This window comes from Micropterus salmoides, unplaced genomic scaffold (genome assembly GCF_014851395.1).
Source record: "Micropterus salmoides isolate LMB-PRFRI ecotype aquatic unplaced genomic scaffold, ASM1485139v1 Ms_hic_scaffold_7, whole genome shotgun sequence".
NCBI lineage: Eukaryota > Metazoa > Chordata > Actinopteri > Centrarchiformes > Centrarchidae > Micropterus > Micropterus salmoides.
In genome coordinates, this window is record NW_024044459.1 from 8,063,161 (window position 1) to 8,082,560 (window position 19,400).

The following is a 19,400-nucleotide window of genomic DNA, read 5'->3' on the forward strand; positions in this document are numbered from 1 at the left end:
ATCCGTAATATCCTGATTAACATCAGGCTGATTCTAAAAGCAAGGAGTGAAGTCTATGTCGGGCTCCATTATTTACATCCTGCTTTTATTGGTTTATTGGCTCTGATATGACTACCTGAACGCCTGGTAAATACGGCACGGTAATGTGAAATTTGCTGTCGTAACAAGTTGATCACCTGAACGAGGCATTAATCAACAGAAAAACTAAAACAGGACAGACAGACACCAAGATTGTTCTGCAACAGTTGTTTATTGTAGAAAATTCCCCTGTTGGCACTCTTCTTCTGCTGTTATAAAGAAATAATGAAAATGGAACTTCTGATACGTTTGCTAAAGAGTTTTAAAATGCTGCATTAACGTCAGTGACATGAGGAATATCGGTCATTACTTTTCAGCATTATAATGCTACCATGAGAGTTTCGGGTTAACTGAACTCTGAACTGAATTAAAAAAGATAAAAAAAACTTTTAACAGTCGGAATGAGTTCACTGACCTGGTGTCAGTCAGCAACAACACACCTCTAACACAAAGTACATTTAAGATCATTACACCAAAAGACAGAAACAGCATTTGTACAATATTTATACCCACTTCCACACTTTTTGAACATTTTCCTCCTGAGCAATTTCTGCTGTAGTTTTTGCAAAACATGATATGGTGCATAATGCCTTATGAGGAAGAGACACTTTATCTCCATTTAATCAAAACATGAAAAAGGATATCTTCATTTTCCTTGATGGAATGGAATGATAAAAATAAATAATAAGGTGCTTGCTACAGAGGTTGCAAGTAATTTTTGCATATGTTTGTTAACAGATATGACATGAAGTATTGATCAGATGCATAGAACATGCAAGCTACTTTGGCAAATAGCAATGATTTGGCAATAAGAGATTAATGAGGAGCTACAAAGTTCTGTAAGTGCAAGTTTTCATGATACGTTTGAGTCACAGTTCATTATTTCGTTTTATACAGTTTGATAATGCTAACTGGCACCATCCACTAAATATGGAAGTATGCTAACGTATAAAAAACGTTAACATGAACCACAGTGAACCTGATCAATAATGAACACAACGAGGTCAAACTGACACCACTCCTCTCTGCTTACAATGTGTCAGAATGGGCTGAAAACCTCATATCTCCAGGTTTTGGTTTTTGTATTACATGCTCATCTATGAGAGGTCCTTTAAGACGGAGTATGTCATAAATAACCAGCACATAAATTCAAATGGATAAACAATCCACCTTGGAATAAAATAAATGCTGTACTTCCACAGCAACATGTTCTCACTCCCAAGTCGTCACATATGGACGCTTGGTCAAGACCCCTTGGAGTAGGTCTAATATAAATAACTCAAAAGTCCATGTAGGGAGCAGATCGGATTAGCTGGTCGGGTCAGACACCGGACTTTCACCCACATTGCATATTTATTATTGCTAACTTGACTGAGGAGCCCTGCATGTGCAAAAACAATGCTAAAGGGGTACCCACTGTGTTAAAGCGTTGCCAAGAGGTCTTGACATACAATATGTAACGAGTTGGGAGTGAGAATGTGTTGCGAAACTTTGTCTTGTATGTGTATTGTTGTATTCAGTGATGTATTTTTAAATGACAGGGTAAATCACCCTAAAATCACACCTTAAAGGATAACTTTGGTATTTTTCTACCTAGGCCCAATTTTCACTGTGACTAATGTAGTAAAGGAACATTTTTAACTCGTGTTGATTCTTTCAGCGCTTGCAGTTGACCGGGATGCAACAGCCTGTGTCACAGTAATTTGTCTTGTCAGACGTCCTTTGTGCATTTCTTCCACTCTCCCCGTATGTTTTGCGGTGACAAGTGTTTGTCAATATACGATTTCCTTTTCCTTTTTCGACCACAATACTGCACGTTTTGCAAAACACTTTACTCCCGCTTTGGTAAAGAAGAAATTGCTGTTTTTGTCAATGGAGTCTGGTGGCTTTGAACACAGCGACTGTTTCTGGTTAAACAAAAGGATCTTACTCTGTAAAAAAAAAAAAGGTAGGGTATCTATAGGGATCCTTTCCATAATTAAGTCAGACACTTATCAAGCTGAGCCTGTCAGTGGCAAAAACAAGCCCTTTGTGGACGTACTTTGACAGGAAGCAATTGCCCACAAGGATTACTTTGCAGCTGTATTTGAGTTGATAGATTTGGCACTTTGGCTGCTGTTTGTTCTGCTGATCAAAGGCTGCAGGTTTGCAATTGCATGGAGTCGTTGTGTGTCTGTAGCCCGTGTGTACATGAGCGTGTTTTTGGGGGCAGGTGATGGGGGGGCACAAGAAAAATATTTGCACCGGGGCCAGTCACAATTATGTTACGCTGCTGGTTGCAGCCCTGTTTCACTGCTGCTGACTGAAGTGCGCTCACTCAATACTGGACCAATTTTTCAAACTGTTGTTACCGTTAGTCACACAGAAAATGGGGTTCAGATTGTAAAAATATCATAAGTTGGTATCATAAGTTACCCTTTAAGGTTCACAAATCCTTTCAAACTATTTTAGGTCACAAAGTGAAGTTACACCACTGTCATAAATCTGGTTCAAAAATGTGGCCATTTTGGAGATATAAGGTTTTCAGCTGAGGATAGAAAAATATGACATGTTTGTGTATTCTTTTACAATTTTACTATTAATCCCAATCTGATCTCCACACCCAGTTTACTACAGATTGACTTGTATTCCCTGTTAGAAAGTTCATAAAAATCTTCCCTTCCTTCATTAGCAATTGTTAACATCACTGTTTGATATGTTCCTTAATACCTTAATGTTTCAGCCTTGGTATCAAAAGATTCAAACAATACCCTGCCCTTTAGTGTTAACATGTTAACATGAGTAATGTATGAAAATATGAATTTGGCAAAACTGCAAACTGGATTTCTGATTGATCAGCAGTAATAATCACATAATGTCTTGTCATTTACCAGCCCTCCACCTCCACTACGAAAGGCTCTTTCACGGGGATCCTGCCACTGTTGACGATCACACACTCGGTGTACGGGAGGTTCCTGTCATTAGTGTCCTGGAGCTCGATGGTGTGAACCACAGACTGCCAATGAAGACGGACAGAAGCAGGTTAGACACACTCAGAAGTATGAGGCTTTAACGGCACTCTTATGACTAAGATGAATGAGAGGTGTAGGGTTATATGGCAATAAACAAATGAAAAATTCATTAGCATAAACAAGGGACACTTAGGAGGGAGAACTACAGTTGGACAGATTTCCGACTTGGAATTCTGACTTGAAGGACCGTTGCACTATTCCTTGTCAATGGTCGTTTTTTTCCGAGTTCGAGTACAATGGGTTGCAGTATGCTTCCAGTGTGGGCGGAGCCTTTGAATCTAAACAAGCTGGCTCACCTGTCAACCTGGCAGAACAAGCAGGTTGATGCCATTTTCCTCTCAGTAGTTTGGATTATGTGAATTAACTGTAAGTTTTCTTTGTTTGAAGAATGACTTTATCTGTTAAGTAACTTTTTTCTTATGTCCTCAAACTCCAGATTCCACTTAGGATAAAAAGTATTCTACCAACAATCTACAATTTCAAATTTCTGTTAATGGGAATGTCACAACAAACTTTCAGGATATATTCTTCTTTGGAGAATTCTGAAAAGTGTCTGATGGTCCACCCACCATCCCGTCCAGGACTTTGCCAAAAACCACGTGTTTCCCGTCCAGCCAAGGAGCTTTGGTAGCCAGGATGAAAAACTGCGACCCGTTGGTGTCCGGACCAGCATTCGCCATACTCACCTAATACATAAACACACGCAATTCCATTTCATCCATCGCATCATCATCATTTTGACAAGTTATATTGTTTCTCACTCTAGAATGAAAGTAGAAAAATGTAGTTTATTGGCTCATTATTCTTTAATACTGAGGTCAGCTTCACGTCAGAAACAGAAATACAGACATGTGTGCTCACCCAGCCGGCTCCTAAGTGCTTCAGTTTGAAGTTTTCATCTGCAAAGGTTGTTCCATAGATGCTATGACCTGAATGGGAAAAAAATGAAATGTGTTCACTTTCAGATGGAGACAAATTTTGCATGAAAATCTAAAATCTGTTTGTAAAAAAGGCTTTTTTTTAAGGACACGAATGAGCTCTTCATCACCTACTAACGTGCTTTGCAGCATTGTGTGTGAGGACTGAAACAGAGGGTGTGCATGTATTTGTAATTTGGTGAAAAAATACAAAGAGTGCAAAATTAGACAGCAGAGATGTGGATTACATTGCAGGATGAGTTTGTTGAGGCTTTTTTCTAACATGAACACTCATCTCAGTTTGAATTCCGTGTTCAAGCCAACAGAAAATGAGTGTTTGATTTTAAAAAAAGTACACTTTGAGTCTCAGTCCCACCTCCAGTTCCATCTCCAGCTGTGAAGTCTCCTCCCTGGATCATGAAGTCCTTGATGACTCTGTGGAACCTTGTCCCTTTGTAGCCGTAACCTTTCTGCAGAGGCACACGCCAAATGTAAGCCAACCCACTGTACATTCACGGTAACAGTGGATTATCAGCTCTGAGAGGATTAGGTGAACACTGCACAAAGTAGACTCAACAACAACAATGATTTTAAATGAAACAAAATCAAATACTTGCTTGATAAGACAAACTAGAGGTTTCAAGGCTTTTTGTGTGGAAACATCAAACATATAGAAAGAAAGAAGAATATTGAATACGTGCAATGCACAACCAAATATTAAACAATTCGATTAAATATAAAAAAGATATCCGCATTTAATTTCAAAATATCATATCCTATGTGTTCAATATTTTATTTATACAATGAGACCTAATCTGCAACATTGACTAGAGATGTGAGAGTGAAGCACTGTATGATTTACTGTTTAGTTTAGGGTCATTTGATAAAGTTTTCTATTAAAATACCAAATTCTTTTTAGGACAAAACTGTTATTTCACATAATATTGGCCGCATTAACAAATTTACCTGGACTTTGTGTATGTTTGTATTGTCTGATTGTACATGGAATAAATCAAATGATTTACATGGTACACAATTATGAAGATTAGATAGCTAAATGATACCATATGTGTTGATGACAGAGTTTCTGTGTGTGTGTGTGTGTGTGTGTGTGTGTGTGTGTGTGTGAGCATCGACCATTAGCAGACCTCTCCGGTTGCCAGGGCAACGATGTTGTTTACGGTGAGTGGGACGACCTCCCCAAAGAGGCCAATGACAATCCGCCCCACCTCGTGACCCGCCACTGTGATATCAAAAAACACCTGGACACACACACACACACATACAGAGGCAGAGTGTCAATCAATCAGAGGTGTGAAGTGACAAGAAACATTTACATGGGTAATCTAAGAACAGTTTTTTTTCCCATTTTTCTACTAAAATTATTGTAAAATAAAAAATGTTCTAGCTACTTCACTACAATTATTTGGACGTACTAGTTACTTTCCAGATTAAAACCAATGCTTCAAAATATAATCAATAAATAAATGATGAAACCAGACTTTACTGATCCCCAGGGACAAATTCAAGCTTCTACCTTTACTTGAGTAAAACGTCTGAGTACTTGAAATTACAATCTGACAAAAGTCAAGATTAAATTTGGCCATAATAACTGGTGATTTTATATGTGATGCATTAAGATAATATGAACATGAAACACGCTGAAATCTATATGGAGGCCAGCTCCTGTTTTGCGTGTGTCTGTGCGTGTGTGTGAATGGCCAGCAGGCGAACGCACTGCGCATTAAGTCTCATCTGAATGGACACGTGTCAGTGTGTGTGTGTGTGTATTATGGAACGATGTGTAAGTAGGCGATGAGACAATTGTGTGTTTCCGGTTCAGGCCTTTCCCGGCTGGGACCGGACACGTCGTCTCCGCGTTGGTGTGTGTGTTTGTGTGTGTGTGTGTGTGTGTGTGTGTGTGTGTGTGTGCGTGCGCGCGCTGCTGCTGTCCTGCATGCCTCTTATTATCCACGCTCCGGCGCGCGCAGCAGCTCGCCATGAGAAGATGCCGATGGTGCACCGAGAGGAGAGAAGACGCAGTTAGGCATTAATGCAAATAAATGCGGCAAAAATCATCACCCACCTTCTCCGTGACTTTCGGTCCTGTCCGTGAAGCAGCACCGGACACCTGCAGACAGGCGGCAGAGAGGCAGAGCAGAACGGGCAGGATTGTCCGGAGCTCCATTTCTTTATCCCGGAGAGAGCGGCGGCAGGCCCCTGCTGGGAGTAACGGTGACGGGGGAGAAGAAGAAGAAATCACAGCGATCCACAGCTGGGAGGCTGGCCGGGGAACGGCGCTCCAAACGCGGCTACATCACCAGACCACTCCCCCCTGTGGGCTGAGCTTGGATCAAAGACCCGCCCACTGAGAAGCTCCGCGAAAGTGAGGAGAGAAGGAAGAGGGGATGGGAGAAGAAGATTATAAAATAGCCAAAGAAAATATGTGAAGAGAGGCATCTAGAAGATTCAGTCGTTCAATTTTCTGCAGAATTAGTGTAATTAATGAGATTTTTTAGGCCTACTGTAAATAATTATAATCTAAGGGGATCTGTCTTGCATCCAAGCAGTGAAAGTTGCCTAAAGATGAAACAGAAGTGTTTGGGACACAGAAACGTTTGGACTGAATGCATTCAAAACTATATATACTATAGTTTTATTTGGGTTAGACAGCTTCTGAGAACTGCTCATTTTTCCAAAGTGACCACTCTGAAACAAGACTCTAAAAGTCATAAGAAGAAAGAAAAACTCTACAAAAACTCTAAAAAAAACCACAAGAATGCCCCCAAATTAAAACACTTTTAAGCCTGCAAAATATTTCACATTTTCATTCTGTTCACTACTGATACATTAAATCTGTGGTTCCCAACCTGTGGGTTGAGACCTTCCAAGGGGTCTCCTGATGAATATGATGGGCTCCTCGTGAGACTGAAGGACAAACGTTCCTGCTACACAACAAATCTTTCTCTAATCTCTCCGCTCAGTCAAACCTTCTCTGGATAAATAAAGGTTACCTGTCCTGTTTGTGTTGACCTTTAACACCCTGAGCTGGTACAAACAGTAACATCAGTGTGTTTGATCATTTGTAGTAACAAGAATGAATGTCACACCTGTCAGCCTGCACGCACCTGGAGGATCATACAAGTACTGTAGATCCTGACGGAGAGAATATAAACACAAAAACACAACATTCTGCTGTTGTTAATACCATAAAAATAAGTCAATCCTAAACTGGACAGTTTTTTAAAAAAGTGTTTAAATGTAGGTTATGCGGTTTTATAAACCAGCATATGCATGAGCATCAACAACATCGCCCCCTGTCTGGCAGAGGAGCTAACACCTCTAAATACAGACGGATCAAATCGTAATTTATTTAACTTTCATGGGTCACATGTAAAAGTGTGGTATTGTGTTAAATATTCTTTCTTTATAGACTAATTTTCTGTATTTTACATGAACAGATCTTAGAAAATGCCTTTTATTTAATGTCCCTTATGACAGCGGGAAGTTTCAATACTGTCACCTGGAAGGAGTCACAGATACTGCTACTACTACTAAAAACACATATCTGTGGGAAAACAAAAGAGAAATTGAATAATGTATTCAACAAATAATCACCTAGATAAGTGCATCCTAATTACAGTGATGCATTTGTAAAATTAAATTGATAAAATCAGTCAAAAAGAGACAAACAGTGTTGTTTCTGTCTATAGTTTCTCTCTCTGTTGCAGGGCAGTATGATACTGAGTCTAAAACCCACCGATTGATTATTTAGATTATTATATTTCCTAATCCAAGTTATATGCTCTCTATTTCCCCTATAATCATATGCGTTTCTTTCCAGGAAAGTTCCTAGGAAATAATTAGGAAATGATGTAATTAAGTGTTGCCATTGTATTTCCAACATAAGTATTCTAGTACATAGGAGATCTTTCAGGTTGTAAAGTCATAAGGTTATATATATATAATATATAAATAATATATGTGTAAAATGTAAAGTTACCAAATGCAGCCTCTGTCCTACAATCAAAACAGGAACAAATGATCCTGCAGCTCTGTGGATTTGTATTTTCTCTTCATGATTGACAAACACATGCATCTTCCAGCATGCAGAGATCAATAATCAGCTGCAGCAGTTAGTTTTTTTTAACAATAAACTGCTATACAGTGTACAATAATTGACTCCATACAGACGAGCACTACGGCTTTACAACACTTTTCTGCATTAAAAACACCTCAGCTCAGCTCGGCTTCAGCTGCAGGAAATAAAGCTGAAAAAGAGAATATAAGTCCCTGCTGAATACATGTCTATAGAGATGAATTATAATAGTCAGCCTGCCGTGACCTTAACACCACGGCCGACACACACACACACACACACACACAGAGTTATCGGTCTCCTGTCAAAGCAGCCCGTCCATTCGTCTTTTCTTCCCGCCATCTGCTGAATTAATTAAGCAGAAATGTAAACGTTTTAATTGAATGTCAAAGCAGGACCTTAACAACATACTCCTATGTAAATGAACATGACACCGCTTTAGACCTGTATATATACAAGAGGCTCTCACACCAAGGTTACAGGGTGATGTACATGTGTGTGTGTGTGTGTGTGAATGAACAGGGGACATACAAACATTTTAATTGAATTACCATCAGTTGTTTGCTAACGAACCCTCATGGATTTAAACCAACACAGCCTCATTTATACCAGAGTGGAAATGAACCCCTTAAACCGTAAATTCTTCCTTAAATGCCCCGTCAGCTTAATGCCATTTAAACCACAAGAATGTTCAAATGTGCAGCTGTAGAGTTGGACCTCTATGATGATGTTTATTAAAGCATTAATGTATGTTCCTTCAACCTTTCATGATTCATTTTATCAGCCTGTTGTCTTGCACTGATGTAAACAAACCTGTAACAGCATCACAAAGCATTAATTGTTCAGATTAAACTGCCCAGAAACATTGTTGAAGTTTTTTGTGGGGTTATTTTATGCCTTAATAAGATCAACCATAGAGAGAAGACAGGAGAAGAGAGAGATTAGAGTTGACATGCAACAAATGTCCCCAGCTGGACTCGAACCGAGGACGCTGCAGTTCATGATCAGACACAATGCTTACTGCATTGCCACTGGATGTAAATTCAGTCTGCCACTGGCATCAAATGATGTGACACAGCCAGGGTGTGTAGCAGCGGTGCGACTCATGTTAACATGCTCACAATGACAATGCCAACATGGTGTTTAGCCAGTATAATGTTTACCTTGTTCAACTTCTTAGTTTAGTATTTAAGCTTGCTAACATTCGCTAATAAGCGCTAAACAAGTACAGCTGATGCTGATGGGAATGTCATTAGTTTTGCAGGTATTTGATCATGAACCAAAGTATTGGACGCAGTCAAATGTTGACCGGATGATGACACTAAATGAAAAGTCAGTGGATCACGTTAGTAGGGTTCATCCTGAGGGGAACATCAGTGTCTGAACCAAAATTGAATGGCAATCCAGCCAACAGTTGTGGAAATATTTCACTTTGAACTAAAGTGATGGACAGACTAAAATATGTTTCCATTCTTAGAGCCAACGTGGCTAACAAGAAACAAAAAAAATAGTTAGAAAACACAGTTTATTTTTCTTATTACATGTATCAATAATGACTCTATTTAGGGAACACTTCTCACCAAACGCCCTTGTCAATTTACTTTACCATTGTCTTTTATCTTTTAATAATCAGTAATTACTAAACTGGGATTTAACTTTGAACTTTGCCACGCAGCTGAGCTTAAATCTAAATCTGTGTTCATTGAAGGGCTGTAATCTCAGTTTAGATTGTGTTGAATATGAAGCTCCTCTGAGTGGAAACAGCAGCTCTGCAGTGTTCTCACATGCAGGAATACACTGCTTTGCTAAATGAACTCTTGTTAATATTGTGTTTTTTCTTTTCCTGCAGCCGTCTAAATAATTAGCTTTTGTTGTAGAAAATGATGAATTTGGGCAGTTAATTTATTGATCGTCAAGCTCCTCCGATGTGCTTGCTTTAGAAAGCCATTAATCAATGGATGAAAACACCTAATTCTCCTCCCGCTCTGCCCTTTCCTTTTTTCTTTTCTTTCTGTATGCTTTCTGTCTTGAACTACAATATGGTGAAGAACTCTAATTATTGACTAATGATGATGATGATGAAGAGGGAAAATGATGTAACTTTATGTAAGAAGTATGCCCATAAATAAATAAAAAAATCTGCTTTTACCAATTAATAAAAACAGCAGTAAACAGCTCCAATGTAACAGTTATTATGATAAAAAGCAAAGATTACAGCCTCAACAGTGTGACATCAACTTTAACATAAAGCTGTTGATTTATGGGGAGTTCAATGATATATCTGATACAACACAATCAGATCAGATCAGTTTAATTAAAGTTTATCTTCACATAAGAGTTCAGTTCATCAGTGTCTCGTTTTATTTCACTTCAACCAAATATCTGATTTTGCTGAGCAAAGAAAACATAAATTAATACGTTACTAAAAGGTCTCCCTGCTCAGCGCATGAAGGAAAATAATGGCGGTGTTACTGTTACTGTCCACAGCGAGACGCAGAGCTTCCTGTGTTTCCAGAGCTTAGGTGTTATGTGGATCAAAATAAACACATAAAACTTGGAATTATCACATAACATTTGACAGTCCTTCTGCTGTTTTCCCCCCACTAATGAAAAAAGAGGACGTTTAAATGTTTTATGATATCAAAACATTCATGTTAAGGACATTTAAAGATCAACGTGTTTCTGTCATCCATTTCTGGTGATGACGGAGTGATTATTATGATGTTATTATGATTATGAGTGATTATTTCCTGCTTCATGGCTTCTCAGTAATTATAATGTCAGGTCACGAGCAGGTTATAAATACTTTAAATAGACTAGCAATCCTTATTATAATTTGTCTATACTTATGCTGTGTATCTGTGTTCTTGATCAACTAACAACAGGTTAGAAAGACTTGTAGTATTTCTAAATGCAGGTGCATGTGAGAGGGGCTCAGTATCTTTCAATGAAAAGGACAAATACCTTCTAATAATTGTGATTTTAAAGGGAAGTCATTCTCTAGACCGTCTGCAGGACCGAAACTTTACTTTAATGTACTGACTCAATGCAAGAGCAGTGTGTAGGAATGTCCTTTTATAGCCATGCTATCAGCATGACTCTAGGGATGGCAATGTCTGTCTCTTGGTGAGTTCACCACCTTGGTCCAGACTGAAGCGTTTTTTATTATGTCTAGGTCACAAAAACATTTACTTTATGATCACTTGAAACAAAACATGAGGTATATTTCCTCTCATTTCCTGTCCAGTCCTCCATGGATTTCTTATCATTTTGTGAAGCACTTTGTCTAAGTTTAAAGTCCCAGGTGACACTGCCATGAGTGAGTTTTGGGTCAGGAAAAAAAAGGGAACTAAAGATGTTTAAGTGGACTGAGCCTCTGTTTTGTCCACACAGTCATGGATCCCTCCTGCAATCACAATTTCCTATGAGAGTAGGTGTAAAACTTTACAGTACTTTCAAAAATCTAAACAACTTAAACTTTAAAATAACATCAAACTAAGTTCTGGCCTTTTAGGTGAAAACAAATTAAAGCTTACATTTCCTACTGGAGGAGTTGGGATTTGAGCTCCCAACCCTGTGATTCCCTACTGGCTACCGTCGACCCTGGACTTGTGCTTCAGCCAATCAGGCGGCCTGTTGTTGCTCTGCATTCCTCTTTGCTGAAAAAGTCGCTTTAAGCCGACAAGAGTTCATTTACAGACGCTTATGTTTGTGTTTTTGTTCGTTATCAATCCACCAGAGGTCCCAAGGATGACAAATGGGGCCTGTCAGGGCGACGCCAGTCATAACAACACACACACACATTTAGGTTTTCAGGCATTTAGCTGATGTTCTTATCCACAGCAGCTTACAATGACTGATGAACGCGCACACGTATGATATGCTTCACATGCCTAGTGCTTGTGTGCGTATGTGTGTGCCTGTGAGCAGCAGACGGCTGGGAAAGCTCGGGGTCGTGGATAACAAGTCAGACCCTGAAACACAATGAGCTTGGCTGTAATCTGTCTTATCTGCACACGCGCACGCACACGCACACACACACACACACACACACGCTGAATTAACATGAGAGGTTGATAAAGGAGCTGAAGTGAGCTGACAGCGGGATGACCACCTACAAGACGTATAATAATAATAATTAATTTTGTAATGATGATCTTAGTTACAACATTGACAATGGACCAAGACAGAGGAAATTGTTTGTAGTGGGAGACAACAAACGCAGGATCTAGGATGGCTCACAACGCACAGAGAAAAAGACTAGTGTGTCAGATTTCTTGGCCTTTTCTTGCAGAGTCTGGCAACTTCTACGTGTTCAGTGAAGTTGACCAATAGGAGCACAAAGTGTAAACACAGCCGCAAGTTAAGATGTCACTGCTGTCAGGTGGAACAGTGAAGTCAACTCCTGACACATTACCCATCACATCTGTACAAGATGATTGGTCGTGGTCTAAAATGTAGTCTGCCGTGTCTCTCAGCCAAGTCACAGCAAGAATTTATGACTCTGTTGTTTGACACTGAAGACGGCTGTTTACATCCCGTCTGCTACCAGCAGTTATTGTTGGATTCTTTTAAAGGAGCTGCAAGCGACATTCACTGCCTTTAAATGTCACACTAGAGCACCAGCATCTCAGACCAAAACAAATCTAGACTACAGCCCTCCAGACTCCATTGAGAAAAACATTTTACCTCGCAAATCATAGTAAAACACATTTCATTCTCACTGGACAAAACCAAAATAAAACTCACCAAAACCATCTTTGTTAGTCTTTCCACTGTTCCAACAATCACCAACTCTGGTCTGGTTGAAATAAACCCTTAATTCATTGCGTTAGATGAGAAAAGAAACAACTGGGGTATCGCTGTCCTCAAAACCAACAGCTTCACAAGGAGGCGCTCACATGCACTAACATGCACGCATGGCCGGACCTGCTACCAAAACAAAGAGAAGCTTGGATGACATCGTAGAGAGAGGGAGTGTGACATCTTTCTGCTCAGGACGCCTTTACTCCCCTATATTTTCACACAGCATACAGTTTGCTGCCATATTAATGTTCAAAATCTCCATACAGAAACTTCAACTATTACCACCATCTCTCCCCTAACCACATGCAAGAAGTTTTTGTGACCTAAACCTGAACAACCATAACCACAGAGGTGGCTGATCAGAAAACCTTCATAGAAGGACATACTGGAAAACTTGTTGCTAGCATCTTGTGTCAGTGTAGAGGCAGGAAAAAACTGACTTTCCTCATTTGTGTTTAGTGTGTTGCATTAGCTTTGTTTACATGTGATGCAATTACTATAGTATGGAGAGACAGTGCTTCTGTCCTTTTGCATCGATCACTACAAGATAAAATACAAACATAATGATGACACAGTCACACACTGTCATTTACTACAAACCACACACAGTCCACTTCACATTCCAGTTAACCTTTAGATTTTCTGCTGTGGTAGATAGAGAGACAGAGATTTACTTGTCATAGTATGTTGATCTGTCTCTTTGTGTCATTGAATACAACTTAGATTGAAGTGAACTTAGCTGAATCTAGAGAAAAAGAAGAGACAGATGGAGTGACAAAAGTGAAACAGAAAAGCCAAGTGCTGAGAGAGAAAAGAGAGAAACAGAGAGTTTGAAGATGAGGATGGAGAAAAAGAGGAGGAGGAGAAAGTGTTAGAGTCAAGAGAAAGAGACTGAGCGAAATAATACGGGTGGATTAGAGGGTGAGAGAGAGACCATAGGAGATAAGGGAGAGAGGGGGAGGGGAGAGGGCAAGTGAATGGAAGGGGGTTGAGAGAGAGAGCGAGAGAGAGAGAGTCTCGCACAGCAGCCGCTCCGGTAGTTTTGGCTCTGGAGACGCGCAGGACGCAGCGAACTGTCCCGGCTCCCCTCGATGGTTCACCGCAGCCTGGAGGAGGGACAAACCTTCCACCGCTGTCCGGAAATCAGCGCCCAGGAGCCGCACACGCTCTGACAGCAGTAAGCTTTTTCTGCGCGTCTGCAACTTTCACATTAAAGAAAATACAACATCCCGGGAAACTCCGGGGAAACACAGCGGAGCGTCCCCTCATCTCTCCCCGCCGACCACTGCCTCTGTTCGGCCACGGACAGCACGCCGGACCGCCGATCTGACTTGGACTTAACTGGACCATCTTTATTCTGATGAAACTTTTACTCACTGCCTGGTTTACACTGTAAACTAATCCAAAGTGTGTGCTCGCGGCTTGAGTGCTTTCATTTGGTGCGGGTTTTGCGCTTGGCGTGCGTAAAATCCGCGCTAAAACAACCATCCGCGACCGAGACAGCGGAGCAGAGCAGGGCTGAAGCGGAGGTTCAACCAGTCTGAAGTCAGTTTATACTGAGTGTTTTATTGGCATAAGAGTTTATATACATTTCATGTCTCAGAAATAGCGCCTAGCCACGTTTGTCATTTACCAAAGGGTTTTACTGCTCATCTTGTAGAAAGGATGAGGAGAAACAATTGAATAAAAATAGTCTAAGGTAGTAGGTGAAATTAAAGTAAATAGACTCGTGCAAGTCTCAAGATGAAGAGGCTGAAAAAGGCTCCAGATGACACTTTTTCTGAAAATATCTTACATTTCTCCTTTCAAATTTAGAAATGATACAGTGCATCTGCGGATTTATTTATTCCTTTTCGAGCAGTGGAAAGGTGAAACAACCTGTCTGTACATCCTGAACTCTAATAAAAAAAAAAAAAAGAAAAGAAATTTACTGTATGTTGATCTATCTAAATATTTAATCTAAACAGAAGCACATCAACTTTCTTTGCAGAATACAATCTGTATTTTCTCAAACAGCAGTGAAATCATGCAGGCTGAAATTGTGGAGCATGTCTGACTGAATAAACTGATCAGGAACATCTTAAACACCTGAAACATAAATTTACTGTCAACTGAGAAGTTTCTGACTCTCATATTTCTAATTATTGCCACAAATGTAAATTTAAAGTAGGAGCTCTGTGTCTAATTTTATCTTTATAAGCCTAGTTTTATGTCTAAAATATAAAGTCAAGGTGACTGACAGGAGTGAAAGCATGAATTGGATAAATGTTTATAACATGTTTAATAACTTTGTAATTACGATGACAACACAGTGGATGTGCTTTATTCAAGGTTTTGGTGAAGATTCAATTTGGAACACTTTTTTATTTTTATGCTCCGCTCTACACCTGAAACCTAATTTTAATGCAATTAACATCTTAACATATTGTAAATATCTATCAGACACATGCATTTTTTTTTTATTATTAACCCACCAGAAGTTTAAAATTGAACATTTGTAGTTGAAACATGATCAGACTGTTAAATGTGGATGTGATGTGCAGGGGTTCAATTTCTGCATCTCATGTGTGTTCATGTAAATTTAACACAAACAACATGTGGTTCAGGATAAAGCAACAAGGCTCACACGCTGCCCCTTTTCTGTATAACACCTTAACCAGAAGGTAAAAACTCTAAATCAGGTCGAGATCAGGTCCGATCTGGCTCAATTTAAAACTGGAAAATTTGAACGATGAGGGTGAATGTTGGAATCAGAATCAGAAAGAGCTTTGGTGCTGAGTAGGATTTTATACGCATGAGGAATTTGCTTTGGTGATAAGGTGCTACACGTAGATAAACATACAGTTGACATAAATAAATGTAGAAATATATAAATATGGAATAAACAGATGCAAGTTATATAAGAATGATAAAACAATGGAGTAAAAATAATTCAACTATTTGCAGAGATATGTGATCAGCATCAGTTTCACACCCACACAGTAAACTGAATGCAAACACACTTTGAAATAAGTTAAATTTTTGAGTTCTAGTCTCAGTTAAATGCCTGAAAGGTGAGTTTAATGTAGAAATACAGCAGTTAATGTGACATGTTTGAGTGTGTTTGTCTCTTAAATGTAAACCTAAAGTAGTAAAACAACACAGCTTAAATGTGACTTGGCATCTATACATGTGTTTGTAGTGAATTTGATGCAGTTCTTGTCCGTTGTGTGTTTGGGTCTAACTCCCCGACAAAAAAATCAAACACACGCTGAACAGATTTGACCCGGTCTGAATGGATTGTGTGTACATATCTAAATCCTGCCCTGACCTTTTGAATGTTCCTGTGTGTTTTGATGCCGGTGACTGACACCTCATCCTCTCTGATCTGTCCTTCCAGCAGCCGGCGGGCAGCCATGCTGAAGCCGGGAGACCTGAGCGGCTCGGCCTTCTTGAAGGTGGACCCGTCCTACCTGCAGCACTGGCAGCAGCTCTTCCCTCAGGCGCAGCTGAAGGCTCCTCTGGCCCCGCCACCGCCTCCACCTGACCGCCTCTCCATCCCCATAGACAGCCTACGCCCATCCCGCTTGCACAGCCACCTCCTGGCCTCCACACACTGCACCTCCTCTTCTTCTTCTTCTTCTACATCCTCCTCCTCAGCTTCCTCTTCAGCAGTGGCGACAGCATCAGCTCTCACTCCGTCCTCCATCTCCATCTCCACCTCAGCAGGGATCTCCCAGCTGCCTGTCCCCCAGCAGATCGCACTCTTCGGGCAGGCGTTGGCCCCGGTATGTACCGGGCCTGGAGGACCTGGAGGAGGAGGAGGACCAGGAGGGGGGGGGGGAGGAGACCTGATGGTGGTAGTCCCTCCGGAGAACCAGCACGGTCACAACCCAGCAGCGGGGCTTCTCCATCAGGCCAAAGAGCAGAGCTGTGGCGGGGTCGGCGTGGTGTCGTCCAGCGTGAAGAGCAGCGGCAGCGGAGGAGGAGGAGAGGAGGGAGGCAAAGGAGCGACGGGGAGGTTCAAGCTGACGTCGGAGGAGCTGGACTACTACCTGTACGGACAGCAAAGGATGGAGATCATCCCACTGAGCAACCACACAGGAGAGGTCAACAACCGTATGTACACACACACACACACACACACACACACACACACACACACACACATACACACTCACTCACTCACACACAGACCGACTTGCCACTGGAGTTTACTTAGAGGTTGTGTTTTAATGTGCATATTATTTGAAATTGGAGAGGTGCAAGGAAATGAGAGGAGAGAGAGGATGACATGCATCAAAGGCCCTCGCAATCATATAGCATTCATATCATCATGATCATCCCTTATCATAACGCCGACCTTATAATATGCACTAGGCCACCTGGTGTCCCATTTAGAGGTTGTGTTTGCACACTTGCAGTTTGTATAATACTTCTATGATATTCTCATAGATGTGTCTCTGATTCTCTGATGTCAGTTTTCATTTGATATGTCTCCTATAAATTTCTTATAATATTGCTATAATTCTACATTCATCCAGAGTGTCTGCAGTGGTCTGTAGTGATGCTAGTGAGTGAATTAAAGAGTTCTGATCATCAGTGGTAAATTTACCGTAATATTTGCTGCTGCATATTTCTATTATCATTATTTAATCTTTCCACAATGACGTTTTAGTCTGCTGCTAAATGGTGACTTTACTGGGAATTTATTCGACTGTAATTAATCTTATGTTACTAAATTGTTAATGTAAAAAAATCCTATATTATTTCCATGATATTTGCATTCTCATAAAGAATGTAAAGTAACTTTTACTTTATAACTTTTACATAATTGTTTTTTTCTTGTGTCACTATATTTCTAAATATTTAGGAAGTATTTCATAGAGCATTAACGGTGCTAAAATATATCTATGATTTGATCCTCAAAATTAGTGTCAGGCCTTAACTGAAGCTAAACATTCACTTAGAACCAGTGATGCTAAATAAATGGGTGAGAAATAAATTAATGATAGTTTAATTAGATTGTTCCCACTTTGACTACTTTTTAATCAAATTTCCACCAGTTTAAAATAAAATACACACTTCAATATATTTATTTTGTCATTAAAATCAGTTAAATTTGTTACCTCGTTTTATAAGCAAATGACCACATGAAGCTATTCATTAGAGTCCAAGTCTTTGTTAATTAATGTTTTATGCAGTGGTTTGCAGCCATTACAGTTGGTTTGACAGCTGCAGTGCTGGACAGTAGGAGCTGGAGGAGGGTTGGGGCGTCGAGGGTCAGAGGTCAAAGGTCAGCAGCCTGACCAGGGTTCAAACCCTCTGACAGCAGCAGGAGCAGCAGCAGTAGGCCGGCAGCTCAGAGTTAATATTAACCAGACCTCATTCAGATTTTTTGCAAAATAAGAATCGGGGTTTAGGCTACACCCATGTTACACATTGTGTTTATAGGCACGCTCACTTTCCAATTTTCAATTCCAATCAGAGCGATTGATTAATTGCAAAGGCTATTAGTTTGATTTCCGAAGAGTTTTCTTCAATTAAGGGCAGTGAACAAATAAAACGAACCGCCAGAACCGGTTAAAAAGACTGGGAGGTTCTGTTTTTTTCCACGTTTTTCCTCTTTAAAAATCTCCTTAATTGTTTTATAGATTAGGCCCATAGTTTAAGCAGATTGTTACTCCTGTAATTTTTAGTTTGTTAAGCCACATCAAATTATCAAACTCCTTTCTTACTTAAATTCTCACTTAGCCTATTACTTAGGCCTACCGTGTGTGTGTGTGAGAGAGAGAGAGAGAGACTGTGGACAGATATTGACAGAAAGCCGTCAGGCGTAAAAGTCGCCCACGCACACGCACACTCACGCCCCTCTTGTTTAAAATCTTCTCAATCGAGCGCAGTTTTACAGTAACGCCAGGGTGTTCCGTTACACGTACAAACGCAGTCTTCACACACTCGCAGCAGAAGCTCAGAGGGCCGTTTTCTCGAACACTCTCCAGGTTTGAGCCGAAGTCACGGTGGGCCGCTCCGCTTCCCGCTGCGCACGTGGAGATCAAAGTGCAGTCTCGTGGACATTTGGTGTTTTAGATGCTTTTGTCTTCAGACACGCGAGATAATTTGTGTAAGCATCCTATAATGTTTCTTTGACTTTTTACTGCCTAAATATATTTTATTTACTTTCGTTACACACCGTCATCCTCCTATAACAGGGCTATTTATTATATTTCCATTGCAATGTTAAGTTTTATTCTCCAAAAAGCATCTATAGAATATAAGATAATGCTATACCTACTAATATAATAATTCTGTCATAAGGGGTGTTTTTTTGAAAAAGTGATATCAAATTAGTTCAACATCATATTCCTTCAGTATGATTCCACTGATTCAGTAATTATCTTATGGGGTCTAATTGTTGTCTGTTTAAATATCTTAAAATGTTCCAGAATATTTCTTTGTTTCTTCAGGTCATTTATTGTGTTCGTTTTTAACAAACGACGATTTTCTTTT

The 19,400-nt window shown here is 40.1% G+C and overlaps 2 protein-coding genes across 5 annotated transcripts in view; one reads left to right on the top strand and one right to left on the bottom strand.

Moving 5' to 3' along the window:
- Positions 1 to 231: 231 nt before the first annotated feature.
- LOC119891861 (peptidyl-prolyl cis-trans isomerase C) lies at positions 232 to 6,331 on the bottom strand. The gene is made up of 6 exons (XM_038703809.1): positions 6,093 to 6,331; positions 5,155 to 5,268; positions 4,383 to 4,476; positions 3,951 to 4,018; positions 3,659 to 3,775; positions 232 to 3,073 (listed from the first exon to the last, which is right to left on the bottom strand). The coding sequence occupies exons 1-6, from the start codon at positions 6,192 to 6,194 to the stop codon at positions 2,945 to 2,947; spliced, it is 624 nt and encodes a 207-aa protein (XP_038559737.1). The 5' UTR covers positions 6,195 to 6,331; the 3' UTR covers positions 232 to 2,944.
- Positions 6,332 to 13,983: 7,652 nt separating this feature from the next.
- The window catches only part of prdm6 (PR domain containing 6), a 106,379-nt gene continuing 100,962 nt past the window's right edge, over positions 13,984 to 19,400 (top strand). For 2 of the 4 annotated variants that reach the window (XM_038703811.1, XM_038703813.1), the window contains exons 1-2: positions 13,984 to 14,456; positions 16,291 to 17,009. In XM_038703811.1, coding sequence (XP_038559739.1) covers positions 16,307 to 17,009 — 703 coding nt within the window. In that variant the 5' untranslated portion in view covers positions 13,984 to 14,456; positions 16,291 to 16,306. The remainder of the gene's footprint in view (positions 14,457 to 16,290; positions 17,010 to 19,400) is intronic. The other 2 variants (XM_038703812.1, XM_038703814.1) reach the window with 2 other exon arrangements.

Bases quoted from the DNA above. Each gene is read 5' to 3' on its own strand.
- LOC119891861 (XM_038703809.1), bottom strand. From the start codon at position 6,194: ATGGAGCTCCGGACAATCCTGCCCGTTCTGCTCTGCCTCTCTGCCGCC. The intron at 5,269-6,092 runs GTGGGTGATGAT...GTGTGTGTCCAG, and splicing joins GACCGAAAGTCACGGAGAAG to GTGTTTTTTGATATCACAGT. The intron at 4,019-4,382 runs GTGGGACTGAGA...TTTCCCATTCAG, and splicing joins AGCTGGAGATGGAACTGGAG to GTCATAGCATCTATGGAACA.